At 39.1% G+C, this 17,743-nt stretch overlaps 1 protein-coding gene across 1 annotated transcript in view; it reads right to left on the bottom strand.

Moving 5' to 3' along the window:
- Positions 1–17,743, bottom strand: part of COL14A1 (collagen type XIV alpha 1 chain) — a 213,161-nt gene that overhangs the window by 117,482 nt on the left and 77,936 nt on the right. Inside the window, exons 16-21 of the mRNA XM_023530986.1 lie at positions 13,498–13,624; positions 11,945–12,084; positions 11,296–11,428; positions 9,898–9,960; positions 8,161–8,312; positions 2,955–3,084 (exon numbers count right to left, since the gene is read on the bottom strand). Coding sequence (XP_023386754.1) covers positions 2,955–3,084; positions 8,161–8,312; positions 9,898–9,960; positions 11,296–11,428; positions 11,945–12,084; positions 13,498–13,624 — 745 coding nt within the window. The remainder of the gene's footprint in view (positions 1–2,954; positions 3,085–8,160; positions 8,313–9,897; positions 9,961–11,295; positions 11,429–11,944; positions 12,085–13,497; positions 13,625–17,743) is intronic.

Here is a 17,743-nt window from a genome sequence, read left to right as displayed (position 1 = left end):
GTTCAGGGTAGCATGGCCGTAGACTACCCTTAAGCTAATTTTAAGTAAAACTGTTTATTAAAGTATTTATTAAAATTTCTGCCTACATGCCACTCCGTCCCACTATTGAAGCATGTTTGTTCAGCAGTATGAAGGGCGACCACACAGTAGTAATGGTGGTGATTCTCAGAGGTAAGATTCTGATTATTTTATTTTTGCTTTCGTCTTCATATTACCTGGACTGTTTGAAATTTTATGTCATTGTTTTTCAATTTTTTTAAGCAAAACATTAAAGCCATTTATATGGAGGTCCTTGGTAAACTATCGTCCATATTGATAGCCAATGTCCTTATCACTTTGCTAGTGACAGAATGTAGTCATGTTGACCACTGCTTAAAATAAGTAGGCCACCCACTAACACTTTAAAATAATTTTACTATGTAGATATTGTTACATGTGGTGGTATTTCTGTGATGAGATTTAAGTCATATTTCTACAGTAATAGTCTTTAGTTTTTATTTGTGGGAGTGTATGTGTGTGTTCAACATGAAACTCTTTTATAAATTATGCTGATTTTTAACATACAAAAGTTAAAAGTACACCTTTGAGCCCAGGGCACTGGCAGTTAGAGGGTGCCCCTTTGCCTTCCCACCTCCTTCTCCCTCCCCTGACCCCGACAGAGTAGCGGCTTTATGGTGACTTTACGGAACATAAGAGAGTTAAATAACTCAGTTCAAAACCAACTCGGAATTTATTACACTTATTTTAAACCAAACTTGCCTACTTTTTTTTAACAACCTGGCTTTAAGAGAGAAAAGGATGATGTATTTAAAAGCACGTAGTAGATGCTCCATAAATGTTAGGTGAACACTACTTAATTTTCTTTAATTGCTGTTTAACTCTGTAGTTTTCAAGCATTTATTTAGCAGCACAATACCCAAATATGCTATAAATTCCAATACGTAGATCAAGTCAAGATCAAGTCGCGATGCCTGCGTACGTGGGTAGATGCAGAGTGACGAGTTTGGGGCTTCCCCAGAGCTCTGCTCCTCCCCCTGCCTCTCTCCTTCCACATGAACCCTGAGAGGATAACTAGCAACTCTTAGCGCTCACAATACTCTGAGTGGCCTCCAGCAAAGCTTGCAGGCTTGGTGGGGGTCTGGGTGGAGATACTCAGAGCATGAGCACTGGGAGGATGGAGAGATGCCAGCAGGTAATGAGATGAGGAGGTAATGCCCATTTGCCCAGCTGAGCAGAGCCAGGGCTTCGGGCTGCAGCTACAGAATTTTAATGACTTGTGCACTTACATGAAAAATCCATACTTAGGTGCCCAGGTACAGAATTCAGCCCTCGTCACCATTTTGCAGCTACCACACATAACCACTGGGTAATGGTGGTAGATTAAAGGTGGGTGCGGTTTTTCTGACTCTCCTCCCATTGAGTGGCAGTGCAGCCTGTGACCCTCTCTTTTAATCCGGGTGAGGTCTATGGCCACCTTGACCAAATGACGACAGCGGAAGTGACACTGCACTGGTTCTAAGCAGAGCCCTTAACTGTCCTGACAGTTTCTGCTTTCCGCCTCTTGGAACTCTTGCTCTTACAGTCCTGAGGCGCCAGTAAGAACTATGACAGGGAGAGGCTCAGAGGCCACATGAGAGAGAGGGGCTCAGCGGAGGCCAGCCTTCTAGGCATCCCCACCAAGATGTCGGGCATGTGAGCGACACTGTTCTGGATACTCCACACTAGTCCAGCCATCAGGTGGCCTTAATCAATACTATGTGAAATGGAAGGGTTCCCAAGCAAGCCTTGCTGAATTTTCCGACCAATGAAATGGTACGATATCATAAAATGGTTGCCGTTTAAAGCCATTAGGTTCTAGAGACGTCTTCACGTAAGGACAGACAAGCACACGGTAACGAGGTCAGCTAAGACTTCGTAGTGTTTGACCAAGGGTTTTCATGCGTACTCCTCAGTTGATCATCATGGCCAATTTATGTAAAACAAATATTTCGTGAAGCCTCCCCTGCGCTGTTGGAGTTTCGTATGCAGAGATGAACAGTACAGATGAGGTCCTAGACTCTCATGATGCTGCTACCCAGGGACAGGAGACAGACAGTGAACAAATACATGAGCAAACAAGAAAATATCAGACAGTAAACAGTGCCGTGACATAATCGAAACAAAATAAAAACAAAAAAGGATGCTATCATAGAGAGCGGGAGCGACTTTGCGTGGGTGGTCAGAAAAGTCTGAGGAGATGACATTCAGCTGCGACCAAAATGACAAGAAAAAGCCAGAAATGCAAACGTCTGGGAAAGGATATTCCTTATGGAAGGAAATTAGTGCATAGGTCCTAAGGCAGGCACAAGCTTAAAATGTCCACTGAAGAGCAGGAAAGGACGTATGGCTGGGGCTCCCGTTAGAGGGGAGATCAGAGAGATTGGCAGGGCTCAGGTCACACAGGGCCTTGGGCAGGATGTGGGATTTTATCCTGAGTACAGTAGGAAGCCATGGGGAGGCTTGGAACAGAGGCGTCACATGAAATAATTTATATTTTGAAAAGCTCCTCCGGCTGCTGTGAGAATGACAAACGAGCCAAGAGTGGAAGCAGGAAGACGCCATCAGAGTGGGTGTCGCTTGGAATGGGGTGGAGAGAAAATGGACAGACATGTAGAATGCATTTTAGAGAATCAACAGGACTTCTGATGAATTAGATGCCGAAGGAGTAAGATGTAGTTGTTTTTAGGTCTTGGCTTTAATAGACAAGAACACCGAAGCCCAGAGCACTTAAGCAACTTGCCCAAAGCCACACAGCTTGAAAGTGTGGAAGACCAAATTCAAACCCAAATTTTCTATCTCCAAATCTCTTTTGCTCTTTTCACCACAGTATATTGTGTCATTCAGGTGTATTACAGGGGATGAGCATTTTTGATTAATTAGTCAGCTAGTATCCACAGGGAGAAAGTTTGACTCACAGGTTTTTCCTGGGGCAGAGACGCTGACGCCTTCCCCATCATCATAAATGGGAGTCACCGTCACTTTGTATTCGGTATCTGACAGCAGAGGCTTCAGAAGGAGATTGTTCTGGCTTCCAGGTACCATAACCTGCACAAAAAAAGCAAAGGACCACCGGCTTAGTAAGACCTCTGTTCCCATTGGTCTACTAATAGAGCAGGACAGCAGGCACTCTGAAATAACCAAAAGCGAGGAGGTATGCTTGGAGAGTGATGAGAAAAAAGAGCACCCATGCACAAGCACTCTCTCCAAAATTCCGCTCGCAGCGAGCGACCCTTCGTTGATGACCATTAATGCTGAACGTCTAAATGAGAAGTCCTTAGGCTCTGAAGAATAGTTTATTCTGAACATTATTTCAGCATCCGTGAAGTACCCAGAAAAGAGAATAATCACCTATTTGGAAAGCAGGTGTTCATGGCTTAGGACTGTTCATTCTAGAACCCGGAAGGCTTATCATGTTTGATTCTACTTAAGTATCCTCTTGAAAATTCAGCCTTCCATTCTTTATCTTTTCAGAGATAATCTAATCCTAGCATTTTAGAAAAGAATGGATGCTAGCCAAGAACAACAGAACCACACATTAGATCTAAGTTTTCCAGATAGAAACATATTTACCAGTAATACTAAAAAATGTTGTGACTTTTTTATTCCTAAAAGATGTCTTCCTCACCCTAAAATCACCATCACTCTGTCCCTAATGGCTGCAAAAATGAAGTGCAGCAGTGGGGCTGATACCACACAACCAGGGCACTGTACCGTGTGACTCAGAGCAAATTCTGGCATCCCTGGAAGAATATGTGGACCAGCAAAGCCACGTGTTCTCAAGGCTAAAACCACAAACCTTTCTGTCTGCCCTCCAGCAGTTAGTGCTGACATATTGGACCATTTAAGGAGCTTAATCACGGCTGGAAAAATGTTAGGATGTAAGAACTGACCCAAACGCATTTAAGGCAGTCACAAGACTGGGACAGCTGGAGATGCTTTGCGATTCAAATGCCAGCAGGCAAAGGGCAGTGCTGTCAATGTCTGGATGAGAGAAGGAACCTATAAATCATGGAATATGCCCTAGAAAGCCTCGAGTCGAATCGAGAGCAGCTGTTGCTAAGATATTGCTAAGCTCTAAAAGCAATTTTTTTATATATAGGAAAAGAGGAAATCTGAATTAAGTGATTTTATATTGGATTAATATGATTTTGCTTCTCATAGGAAAGAGACATTTAAATATACAGAGTTGTAATGATGTGGTCCTGGGTGGGAGAGTTTTATAAAGAAGCTTTACTTAATTCTAGAATGAATTAGACAATCCGAGCATAAAGGGCTTGTAAAGGAAGAACTGCGTTTGCCCTGACTTGTATTATTACCCCATCAACACGGCTTCCTTTAGGTTGCCTCTTCTAAACAGAACTCCTCTGGAGCACTGGGAGAGCCTGGGCTTTCCTTCGAAGCAGTGTGTTTAGCAAACCACCCACGTTGATGCTCCTTAAAAAAGGTCATCTTTCAAACTGAGAAACACGTGGCCTTGGAACCAATCAAATTTAGAGTGTGGCATATACTGAAAAGCACTGGGACCATTTGGGAGGAGCCATTTAACTTGCCAGGAAGTAGCTGCTGTGGTTTATAATAATATCCATCATTTACTCGGCAATTATTATGTGTCAGGTGCTAGTCTAAGTATTCTAATATAGTTAATCTTCACCACAACCCTTTGAGGTAAGGATTATGATTACATTCATTTTACAGATGAAGAAACCGAGGCCCACACAGCTATTGAGTAAAGGTGCCATAGCGAAATCCTGGGTATCTGGTCCACTTCAAATGACTACCCTGCTTGTACCATTTTACTCTAATTAAACTAATTAAATTTTATTCCCAAGAATAAAACATAAATCTCCTCTGGGGTATGCAAAGTTCCTTCTGCCTGGCCTCTGCTTGTTTGCGCAAAGCAAGGTAAAATGAGCTCCCACCAAGAACAGATGCTGGAGGGCATAGCAGGTGATGGCTTTGTTTATAAAACGGTTGTCTAAAAGATGCTCACGATTAAGTGAGATGCAAATTTAACTAGTTCTGAAATGCAGCTTCATATCTGGCTCCATTATTGCCCAAAGCTCTTCAGAGCAGCTGGGATCCTACCCAGCAAGCTGTTCCCTCAGTAGAAAGAGGATTCCCTACATCTTGTCTTGTTGCATTCCCATTTATAGAGCTCTGTTCCTAGACAGGGATTCTCACACTATCTGGGGCAAAGGACCAGATGATGTTGGTGCTATTGTTTTAATTCCAATCCACCGAAGACCAATGTTTTTATGAAATACAAGAAGACAAAATTGCTAGAAAAAGTGAGCCTGTTCTCGGACGTTGCAGCAACATCTAGTTGCTATAAATGTTTCTGAAGCTTAACCTCTGAACTTACTCGGTAGGAGACCGAGCCGCGCTCTGAGTACCTCTGCTCTAGCTCAGAGCACGGCTCGGTCTCCTACCGAATAAGTTTCTTGCAAGTTGGAATCCAGTTCATGATGATGAATTTTGACATCTAGGCTCTAGAACAACCTAGAATCCTGATCAGCCTTTCACAAATAAAGACGTGTGAGACAAAATTCAGAGCAATGTCATTGCTGGGCCTCTGTATTTCAGAGCAGAGCTGAAAGGAAATCCTTATGAAATATTTGACGGGTAGCTTTACTTTCCAAGAGTTCAAAAGCTTCCTATTGGAAATATTTGGTAGATTTGATTATGCTTAGAAAATATATAAGTACTTCGCTTACCTAAACTGGAAAAGTAAATTTCATTCCCTTTGTTTTACAAGTATTAAAGTTTGACTTTGGTTTACGATCTTATACTCATACACTATCCTCTGTCTTCAATACCCCATCTTATTTCTTAGAGTAAATTTAGTCAGCTTTTACAGTTAAGGAGAATTTGGAAAGATGGTAAGAAGTATGTCTCTCATCTGGATACATTTCCTTTATCACTTTTGTAATTTATTTTACTCATCTGTTTTTCCTGGCCACACATCATTATTTTAAGACATTTATTTGTTATGTGGGAATTCAAGACCCTTGAATTTTGATAGAGGTCTGCAACTGCCTGTCCTACCCTGGTTTTATAATCTAAATCTAGATGCACCCACTTTCTATCCCCAATAATAATACATTACATTTATATAGCAGTAACACTTCATAAAACACTGAGATATAAATTCCCAATTAATCAATCCTCAGTTGAGTCCCTGAAGATATGCCCATAAAATAAGTATGCATAAGTCCAATTTAATTTGAATTTACTAAAGGAGCTTGATATTTAAAAAATTCTAGAGTACTTTCTTCTATATAGTGCAAACACTTCTGCACAGTAAATAATCACCACTGAATTTATCAATATTTTTCATTTTTAGTAAAGATTTGTTTAACTGGAACACATGTGGTTTAAGACTTTTGATCTTTCTTTCCTTCATCTAGGTTGTCCAAGTGTTTCGAAATAAACAGTGTAAAATGAAAGAAACTACCAAGGGGAAAATTATGTAGAGACAACCCAAAGAAAATATTATTATTATTTTACCTTGCAGAGCTTACGAGTACGTGCATGAGATTAAATTGTTACTCTTTCCAAATTAACAAGAATAATTTAGCAATAAACTTAATGTGTTTCTTGGAAAGAGTAGAAACAAAAACCAGAAAGCGAAACTCACTCTGGGAAGTTTTTATGGGTCTCATTTTTAGAAACAAAATTAAAATATGAGGACAATAATAGGAAAAATAAAACATCCAAATTGTATCTTTAGTTACCATTGCTAAGCACGGTTTTAAGTTTTTTGAATTTCCCAATCATGGATCATTTAAAATCTATGGTCCAAGTTAATTTATAATTCAACCTATTTTGCTTAAGTGTCCATTAACTTTCCAAAAGTACTCCTAGACCAATGTCCTGGCTCTTCTGACTATTCATAGTACATGTGGCTATTCTTAGGGTCATCATTGTGTTCTGTAACGATTCCTCTAACAGCCTGAAATAAAGTACTTTCCTGAGAGAATTTTAGGCTCGAAAAATTGTTTAGAGAAGCACATAAATAAAAATAATTTTCCATGAAAGGCTTTAAAGTAAGGAAGAAGAAGGAAGGGTAATAATGTTATTCTTGAGCAATAATGAATTTGGAGACTTCTCTCCTAGAGTGTCTCAAAAACAAAGAAGCAGACGAGAAATGTAAGTGATGAGGCTAACTAAAGCATATTCCATGACTGAAAAAAAAGAAAAATTTCTTTTGGATGCACGATGGAGTTATCTGGTCTAGCAAACAATTTTCAGGTTCCAGAATAAAAGGAATGATACAGTGTAAATTAAGAAAACATGGATGTTAGGTACAGTGTAGGGAATATAGTCAATAATATGGTAATAACTGTGGACAGTGCCGGGTGGATACTAGATAATTCGGGGGGATCACTTCATAAGTTATATATATAACCACTATGCTGTGTACCTGAAACTAATACAAAATAATATTGAATGCCAACTCTAACTGGAAAAGTTTAAATTAAAAAGAAAAAGAAAACACGGGAAGGCCATGACTAAGAATGAACCCAGGTTTCTGATATAGAAAAACAAATCTAGATGAAACAACTTAAAGAAAACTCAACATATAAAAATTTGAATCCCCTAATGTAGACACTCCTATTTAAGAATAAATTAGAAATGACTATAATTCTGCTCAAAATGAGCCGATGTCAGTGAAAACTATAATTTGTTTGTTGATGGATGGCATTTTATTAAGAACACTTCGTTCTTTCATGTATGCTTTGCTTAAAAAGTTTTTATCAGATTCTCAATACACACACACACACACACACACAAGACAACTGTGTGGACTGGCGGACTATTTATGACTCAGCTTTGCTTTAGTGCTCTAAGAAGTTGTCAAGGCAGCAGAAGCAACACTAGGTACAAGCTTCGGAAGCTTTGCTGACTTGAAGTAGGTTGTATGTGGAGAAAGTTTTAGAGATAGAAAGGTCATCAAGAAACCAGAAGTTAAGTTTGGATTAAATGAAAATGAGATTAGTTTCTGGAGATGGTTGAGTCCCCCAGAAGTGAGCAGGAGAGCTTGCGTGAACCTCTGCAGATGCCTCGTTAGCTCTGTTAGTCAGGAAGCCTCAGTTTCTAGGAAGCTGTATTTATACAGACCGTTCCTACCACTTCTTCCGCAGCGTCCCCTTGAGCAGTCAGGTAGGTCACCCTGAACTGCTGCACACTGCTGTCTGAAATGTCCCATTTTACCCGCAGGCTAGAAGTTGTTTCATCATCTACAACCAGGTTTCTGATTCCTGTCCGGAAAACTGGAATAAACACAACCAAGGATTAAAGATCTTTTAAGCCATCATATTCCAAAATGAGCTGCAGAGGCCATTTTTGGAAATGACAACAAGTATCATTTAATGTATCTCTCTAACATAGACCCACATGAAGGACAAACTCTGCTCTAGTGGTTATTGGGGAGCCATGAGACCTACGGGTAGCAAACAAAATGGAATTTAAAAGATGCTTACAAGTTAAGACCATGGATCCCTCAAAACTATCAGATCTGTATACACACTAGTAAGGGAACTGGGAAGAAGCCATCGGACTAAGAAACTGAAAGAGGAACCCACAAGGAGCATGCTCAGGAAACCCTCACACTAGTGCATAGCTGGAGAAGCAGACGTGAAGGGCCAGACGTGGTCCGCCTCCAACACACATCCCGTTCACCTGTTCCCCCTGTTCCACCTTAACACTCATCAGTTAAAGCGCGAACCTCTCACCATGCTGTCTCTACGGATGTTATCCTTTCACTGATATCTGTCCAAACTCCTTCACTCACGTCCTCTGACACATTCCTTCTCATATCCTAAGGTGCCTGCTCTCTCATTTGTCCCACTTTTTTCTCCCTTTTGTGCTGACTTCTTTTCATTCTGTCCATCTCTACTGACTCTTTCTTTTCTTCATTCATTAATTAATTCTTTCAGCAAACATTCATTGAGCTTTTCCTATGTGTCAGACTGTATTAGGTCCTGGAGATAAACAGTGATTAACAATTGACAAAACTAGTAAAAGTGCCACAGAGGAGGCAGGCGAGCGACATTTGCCGGGCAAAACAGGGAGAGGGTACTAGGCAGTGAGAATGGAAGGCAAAGTCTCACCTTCAGGACTGAGAGCTCTAGATGGCTGCAGGAAATGGGGAAAGCATGAAAAATATAGTTAAGGCCAGAATGGGAAATAGAATCCAATCAGGAAAGATGTCAGTGTTATGATAAAGAGATTTGGGGGCACAAAGAAGAGCTTAAAAGAGATTAACTGAAGAACAAATGAATCAGTGAATGAATAAATCAATCAACAGGTGACAAAGAACCTAGAAACCCATGGAAAGGTTTTAGGTAGGAAAACAAATTATATCATCAAACTTCTGCTTTACCTAATTGACTCTGACAGCTAGTTGGGAGATGTATATAACGGAATGGAAAGGTAAGCTGAGAGAGAAGACAGCTAATACAGGAAGATCAATACTCCACCCAGGTCTTAGTTACCCACAGAAACACAAGGAAACCATGGTATGAATAATTCTCGACCGAGAGCAACAGGAAAAGTCACTGAGATCAAGAGAGAGGCAGAGGCTCTAGGGCTTGCTATGCTAACATCCTCTGGAAGATTAAATGGGAATCCAAAACAAAGGTGGAAAAGATAGAGGTGTAACGATGAGTTTAGTAGATTAGAAGACCAACTGGCATTTATGGGTATGAAAAGAGCGAGAGGTTCTGAGAGGAGTGAAATTTGACCTGGCACGCCTCATTCCTAATTAATAATATAAATAAATAAAACTGGGATACTATCACCTCTCTTTAAATCAAACTTTTCTTAACGGGTAAATAGGCTTTTATTTGTCCTTACCTGATGTCACAGGTCTGGTAGGTACTACTACGGTCGTAGCTGGTTCTGTCCAAACACTGTCAACTAAAAAAAATATTCATCTCTTTAAAATACTGTAATGATAATAACTCAATATATTTGTGTATAGCATTCTATAGTTTTCAAAGAAAATTTCACCTATATTATCTCGCTCGCTTCTCACAACCCCCTCGGCTACGGGCGCAAGAGCAAAGAAGTGAGTCGTAAGTAAGGCAGACGTTATATCTATTCTGCGGTTAAGAAAACTGGAACCCAAAGAAGTTAAGGTTTCTAATCACAGATATCAGCCTTCATATAAACATTTGAATTAAACCTATAAAATTGTTTAACCTCCCGGTTACTTTACAATGGGACATCACAATAGTAATTCAAGGAAATTAAACAGTCAGTGCTGGAAATCAGGCTATGAAGGGGCTGCCAAACCGGGCCGCCAAGGAGGACAACAGAAGTGCACCTCCTAAGTCTTGTATCCACCCTGGGCAACAGTGGATGGAGCACCTGTGTGATGCTCCACCAAGATTCCCTCTTCGGGGTCAACATACTCATCCACCAGCCTCTGGAATACTGGTTGCCAATGGCTCAGAGCTCTGGGAACTGCCTTGCCTGAGGTCATGGACTCTGTCAGGGGTGGCCTACCTCCAGTGACTGGGGCTGCAGATATAAAGGCACAACCCTTCTGACTCAATCTGAGACAACTCAGAAGGGTCATCCCAGGTCTAGAACTCCTAACAGAATTAGCTGGGGACTCAGTTTTAGCTTCTCTCTGCCCCATCCAGCCAGCCTTACTTCCTTACAGATGTATCTCCTGACTACACTCTTCAATAAACCTTCTGGATGCAATTTTGTTTCAGAATGCGATTCCAGGAAACCCAATCAAAGAAAACTTAATATGTGTTTAATACCTCATATTTTAAAAATGAAGGGATGAATGAATCAGCGAGTGAATTTTGTACATGATCTTGGAACCAAGATCAACTTGGGAAATTCCATAAACTCTTGGTTGACATGTTTGCCCTAGGTTTGTTTGCTCATTCATTCATTTATAAATTTTTTCACCTATCCATCCATCGATCCATTTAGCAAGTATTTATTGTACAGTTAAAATACACCAAGTACTGTGCTAAGCACTAGAGATAGTATGGTGAACGAGGCAGATATGGTCCCTGCCTTTATGGTGATAATAGCCTAAAATTCAAAAACGCTTCAGATGCTGGTTTCATTAAAGGAGAAGATGCAGAAAGACTTCTGGGAGGACAAAGAGAAACCAAAGTATCTGTAGCCCCAGGATAAGGCTGATTGGGAGAGAACCTGGTGGGGTGCAGAGTGTCAGAACAGATGGTAGGAGATGGTGATGTCCATCTTGGTCAAACCAAAACTTACGCGTGGTCCCGACAGCAGTCACCACCTCACTCTCACTCCCATCATCCAGTACAGCCAACAGTGACACTTCATATTCAGTTCCGGGTTCCAGGTGTTGAATGACATGTGAGTCTTGGTCTTCTTTAAGGATAACCTAAAAAGCAGTTGGTGCTTAGTTTTCAAAGAAAAATCTCACCTATATTATCTCACTCGCTTCTCATAACAACCTTGGCTATGTTTGCAAGAGCTTGAATAATACAGGAGAAAGTTAAGAAAAAAAATTAATAAGACAGGTAGAAACAAGAAACAACTAAGCATAAAGAACTCCAAAAAAAAAAAAAAAAAAAAAACAGGGCCATTGAATTCTTTTTTTTTTTTAAGTCAAACCAGACTTTATTCCTTTCAATCCTCTCAGCAAATAAACTAAGATATTGCAAAAGGGGCATTTTGAAGTTTTAATAAATGTCATTTATGAAAGTCAAACGACCCGAAAAGATTTATAACACATGAGCAAAAGTGCATTTTAAATCATCTGATCTGACATTATAAAACTCCATGCAAAATACCAATTACTTCTGGGATTCTCAATCTATTTGAAGACCAACTCAAACGCAGCAGTGGGTATTCACTTCCAGATAAAATGCTCCAGGTTAATTTTCAGACAACTCACTTCTTCAGTCTTCCCACCATAGACTGGAATCCACATCAACTTGTGTTGTCCTTCATCCACAGAGAGGGGATGCCAGGTCACTCTGAAACTGTCTGTCGTCACCTCATCAATTTCTAAGTATTGCTGGGCTGGGACTTCCTCTGTAAGCCAAGGAAAGAGATCTCGTTAGGATATTGAAAAGGCAAGAGAGTCGCCACTCAAGCAGCCCCTGAGGACCACGGGAAGAGAAGACTCTCTCTGAGGAATCTCTTGTTTTAGGAAGTACAGAAAGCAGAGCCCTTCAGTCCAGTATGGCCTTCCTTACATGTCTGTTTTGGTCATTTACGCACAGTATAAATCAGGAAGACCATGAACACAGCAGATTTTACAAGTTTTCCAGTAATTTCCAGAACTCTAAGGTTCTCTATTTGGCTCTTTCAATAACAATGAAAACGAACAATGTCGTACTCATTATTTTACAAAGACAATATTTTCTGAGTACTTTAAGGAAATTAACAAAATGCTATCCCAGAGTCCTGAAAAACGCCCCTTTTAGCTTTATTCGGTTTCATGCCTAAGGCACTAAGAATAAGTTAAATCCTAGAGAAGAACCTTCAACCGTTTAACCTTGTATATACAGCTGCCATCAGAGGTGAAATATAACTTACCAACCTCCCACTGTTTCGCTGTTTATACACTTCTGGGATGTACAACAGAGAGCATAACATCTGACTACCCCCTAAATGAATTGTCGGTCATCAATTTTTATTATTTGAAATCAGAGATTTGAAAAACTCTTTGACAGGACACCATGAGAACTCGTGTTAGCCCTTGGGAGATTTCGTGCAATTGTTAGACTTTTTTCTGTGAACATTGCTTCTCAATCCAGCTTACTTCTCACCTCTCTCCAAATTACCTTCTCATCACCTCGGGATAGCACTAAATTTGTTTCCAAATGCAGTCAATGATAGGTACAGAAAGCAAGCAATAGAATTGTTGCCACCAAGAAGCAAAAAAAAAAGTTTTATATTGTTGGGTGACTACGGTGCATATGTAGAAAAGGAAAATAATGTAGTCATACCTTATTTTTTATTTTAGTATTTAAAATAGCCCATTTTATTGCATTACTATTTCAGGATGCATGAAAATACATTAATGGCTGCAGATTGATGTATTATGTTAAAGAGTATGAAACTATCATTTTTGTAGATCAAAAACTGGTGGATATCAGCAATTTTGGAAGTTCAATGTAATATACACATGTACAAATGAAAATTGTGAAAATTTTACAACAATAGAACAAAAGAAACAGTGTGTGATTAGACAGAGAACAATGTACACTTTTATTGAACTGAGACCTTTTGGATTTAAATGGTCTTTTTTCTCTTTCCCTTGCTTTGATAGAAAATAATTAATCAGTATGCATTCTAGTCACCTAATTGTTCATTTGTTAATAATAACATAAAATAAATAAAAATTAAAATGAAATCTCTGCAAAATCACAATCGAAGAAGCTGCTCCAGCTTGTGGGTTCTACATGGTTACTCCTGGAAACGCTTCATAACAAGGCCTACCTGTGGTAAAAGTTCCAGTCAGAGGCTCTGACTGCCCGTCCTCATAGATAGAGAATATAGCAATAGTATACTCCGTGAGGGGTGTCAAGCCCTTCAGAGGGAATGTGGTAATAGGATCGACTTCGACCTGCAAAAGAGAGAAGGCATGACAGTTGTATCAGATACTCTCTACATACTAGAAAGAAATCATTTTATTATCTGTAGATCATTTGGTTGGCAGAGGAGTTATAACCGTAAAAAAAAAAAAAACATATTGAATAATAAAATCAGTCAGTTTATATACACACATTTCTACTCTTACACTCTTCAATAGATTACCTATCAGTTAATTATCAGGACGTCATTGCAACCAATATTATTTCCAGTCATTAAAGATATAGAAAGCAAAGTGCACACAATGTACAATGCTAATACAAATAAATATAATGTTTTCAGACTGATCGGCTAGATGTAGCAGGTTTTGGGTTCATTGCCTGGGCTCTGCTGACTCCATGACTAAGAAATACACAGTAACGCCTGTAAGAGATGTATATTTGAGCAACCAACCTCCCTAGTACCAATCCGGAAATAGTCATATTAAAGATAATAGTAAATACTTGAAAGTTTTATCTTCCATAGAGAGACATATTTGGGAGAAAATATATACCATTATCTTAAGGGCACATAAGGGATGAAGTCCTGGGGATAAGGTCCAAGGATGTGTAAAGAAAGGGAAGGATTAGAAAAGGGAAGAAAAAAGAACAGATCTTGAAGAAGGAAATCATAAAGTACAAGGAGATAAGGGTAGGATCTAGAAGACAGAATCCTGAGCAAAGTCATCCTCAGACTCAGAGAAAGAACAGATACAGCTTTATCTTTGAGAGGCTGGGCGACGGGTTGTTGAGCTGCATCGCACAAGGGAAATGTAGTGGAACAAGTAAATAGTGTCCCCCACCTCAACACTTTACATACATTGCCTCAATTCTCACAAAACTCCTAGGATGTAGGTATAGTCAGATACCTTCACTCTAGTGATACTCTGGGAAATTGAAGAAATGAACCTATTTACTTGAGAGCAGACTCTGCCAAAAAAGATCCCACTTAAAATGTTTTCAAGATACCCTTTGAAGCAATATTAATAAAATCTGTTGTTTACAATACTATCAATGACTAATCTTGATCCTACCTGAGGTCAAGGGCAAGGTAACTAAGCTCATTGTATGTATTAGTTCACGGCAATTGAAGCGAACATTACCAAGATATAAAATGTGTCACTTTCCTACTTAAAACCTTTCTTGGCTATCTATTACCTTCCTGACCAAAGCCAGGCACCCTGCAATCACCTCTCGGCCTTGCATAATCTGGAGCGCCATTCTTTTTTTCTGCCATATTCCTAATCTCACCTACCAAGCTCCAGCCACAGTGACCTTCTATCAGGTCCATGTCTTTCTCACCTCAGGGCCTTTGCACATGCAATTCATTCTGTCTGGGGCTCCCTAGTTCTTTTCAAAATTAGGCCTTCCTCATCTGTAAGGACTGAGCTTAAATGTCATCTCCTCAAAGAGACTTCTCTTCCCACCAATTTCAGCATGGTTCTTCTCTAACGCTGTCCTTGTTTGCTTCCTCCCTAGTACCAATTCCAGCCTGAAATTATTTTATTTCCTTACATATTTGTTTATTTCCTGCATAGAGTATAAGCTCCTTAAGGGCAAAACATTGTTTAGCTTCTTCACTACTGTATGTTGAACTGTTTTTTTTTTTTTTAGTGAATTGAATAAGTAAATGAAAATTAAGATGGAGACTCCAAACACCCCTTTTAAAAGAGATAATAAATAGTTCATGCAAACCAAGAGCCAATCCAGAAACCATATACATCTCTAAGAAATCGACTATAGTTCAAAAAAACCTGGAGAGAGGAGTGTCCACTTTCATTCTTGTGAAACCCTGAACTGCTCTATCAGAGAGGGGAGCCAACCCCCAGCCTTTCCCGCCACCCCAGCTGAAGTACCAGACATGGAAGTGAAGTCATCCTGGAAGTTCTAGCCCAGTCCAGCTCCAGATGAATGCAAGAGTCACCCCAGCTGACACTTCATGGAGCCGAGACAAGCTGTCCCTGCTAAATCCTGCCCAAATTGCACAATCATGGGTTGTTATATAAGCCAGGGGTGTTAGTTACATGGCAAAGGTTAACCGAAAAAGAAATATGTAGTGTTTACTGAATCTGGACCTGACAATATTATAGGTCGTTCTTAGCATTTAGTGTTTACTCTGGTGCGGATACTGTCTGTAAGCTTTATATGCATTAGTTCACTTAATCCTTACGTAACTTCGTAGGGTAGCTAACTATTACCCCTAATTTGAAGATGGGGAAAATGAGACTCCAGAAAGTTAAGGAACTTGCCCGAAGGAAAACCAGCCAGTACCTAGGACTTAAATACAAGTGTTTCAGACTCTAAATTGTATGCCCGTAAACACTATTTATAATATGGCTTCGTTATTTAAACTCATAGAAAAGACAAATCTACATTTAAAGTATTAGTTCAAGACATGTTCTAAACTTACATTTCTAAATTTACATATTGCTTTCTGTTATTTCGAATTGTTATTTTACTGAGCACTTACTACATGTCAGGGACTTAGATTCATGGTCCTATTGAGTTGAGTATCTCATCCCCGCCCTCAACAAATCCTAGATGTTTATAACTATTTTACAAATGAGGAACCTGAGACCCAAAGAGTTGAACTAACTTCCCAAGAGCCATAAAACTATTAATCAAAATTTATTGTTTAGGCCTTGAGTCTCAAATCTGTGACAAATAGGAATTTTGCAAAGATATCAAATATACATAAAAACAGTTAAAATAAAATTTTCTTAGCTATACCGAGATGAAAAGAAAAAAAGTGTATATATAAAACATACAGAAAAAATTTGTGTATATAAATATATGGTTTTCCCCTTTTATATATATCTATATATATAAGTATGTATCCATAAATATATATCATGTCAAGATATATTTATTAAAGCCTCTTATTTGATCCTGAACAGACCATATTTTATATATTAATTACTAATTATTTTATTTTATCAAATGAAAACTTTTAAGTATCATTTATTTTTATTAGTTATCGTATTTGTGTTTTAAAATAAGTTCTGAAACTGGTTTTATTGGTGGTGTTTTTAAAACATAGGAGGATTTGGGAAAATGATAACAAATTACCATGATCTCATTGTTATGCAACTATTTTTCAGAATAATGTTTTAAACTGTCTAGCTTTTAGTCTAATTTTGGGCAGGATAAAGGAAGAGTCCTTGATGAGGAGTGAGGGACCCGAGCTGCACTCTGGGCTCTACTGTTGAGTCATTGCTGTTGGGAACTGAACTTGCTTCTCAGAGTCTAAAATCTGTGGCTTTTCATTTATAAAACTTAAATGGCCGTACTTTATTTCCCCATCATGTTTGCCCATTTCCCCAAATCCTTTCACAGTACATGTTATCTGAGATGGCTTCTGTCCTTGGTTCGACAAATCAGGAAACTCAGAACAGTGGCTGGCTCAGGACAAGCACTTGACATATCTGAGCTGCCACCACCGCCACCACCACCGCCACCACCACCACCACTGTTGCCGCCACCATCATCATCATCATCATCATCATCATCACCATCATCATCATCATTATCATCATCATCACTATCATCATCATCATCATCATCATCACCATCATTATCACCATCATCATCACTATCATCATCATCATCATCATCACCATCATCATCATCATCATCATCATCCACATTTGTTTAAGTGCTCAGTTTTATTTTTCTTCTTTGGACTCCAAAAAGTTAGAGAGAAGAGTAATACAGAAAAAAACACAGAGGGAAGAAGAGGAAGTGAAGCCAAGAAATATAAATTAAGTCAAAAGCAAACTCTTACAATGAGTTGCATGTTCCAAACTAAGTAGATTTTAATTGAGACATCTTAAAGTTCATTCCAGAATGTTTTGGAAATTTCCTAAAAACCAATTGCAGCACTATCTATAAATAAAAGCTTAAATTAATACAAGTTAAAGCAATATGTGGTAGGAATATTCACCTTTAAAACCACATATTCCAAAATTAGGTAAAATAATATTTCACTTAAACAAAAGACACTTGTCCAGCAACCTCCAGGCTCAATTGCATGGTTAAGAATTAAAAAGTAAGAACACACACATACACACTCACACTCACACACACACACACACCAATCAAAATGGAAATGTTAC

Source organism: Pteropus vampyrus, unplaced genomic scaffold (assembly GCF_000151845.1).
Source record: "Pteropus vampyrus isolate Shadow unplaced genomic scaffold, Pvam_2.0 Scaffold59, whole genome shotgun sequence".
Lineage (NCBI taxonomy): Eukaryota > Metazoa > Chordata > Mammalia > Chiroptera > Pteropodidae > Pteropus > Pteropus vampyrus.
This window is presented reverse-complemented; position numbering and strand designations above follow the sequence as displayed.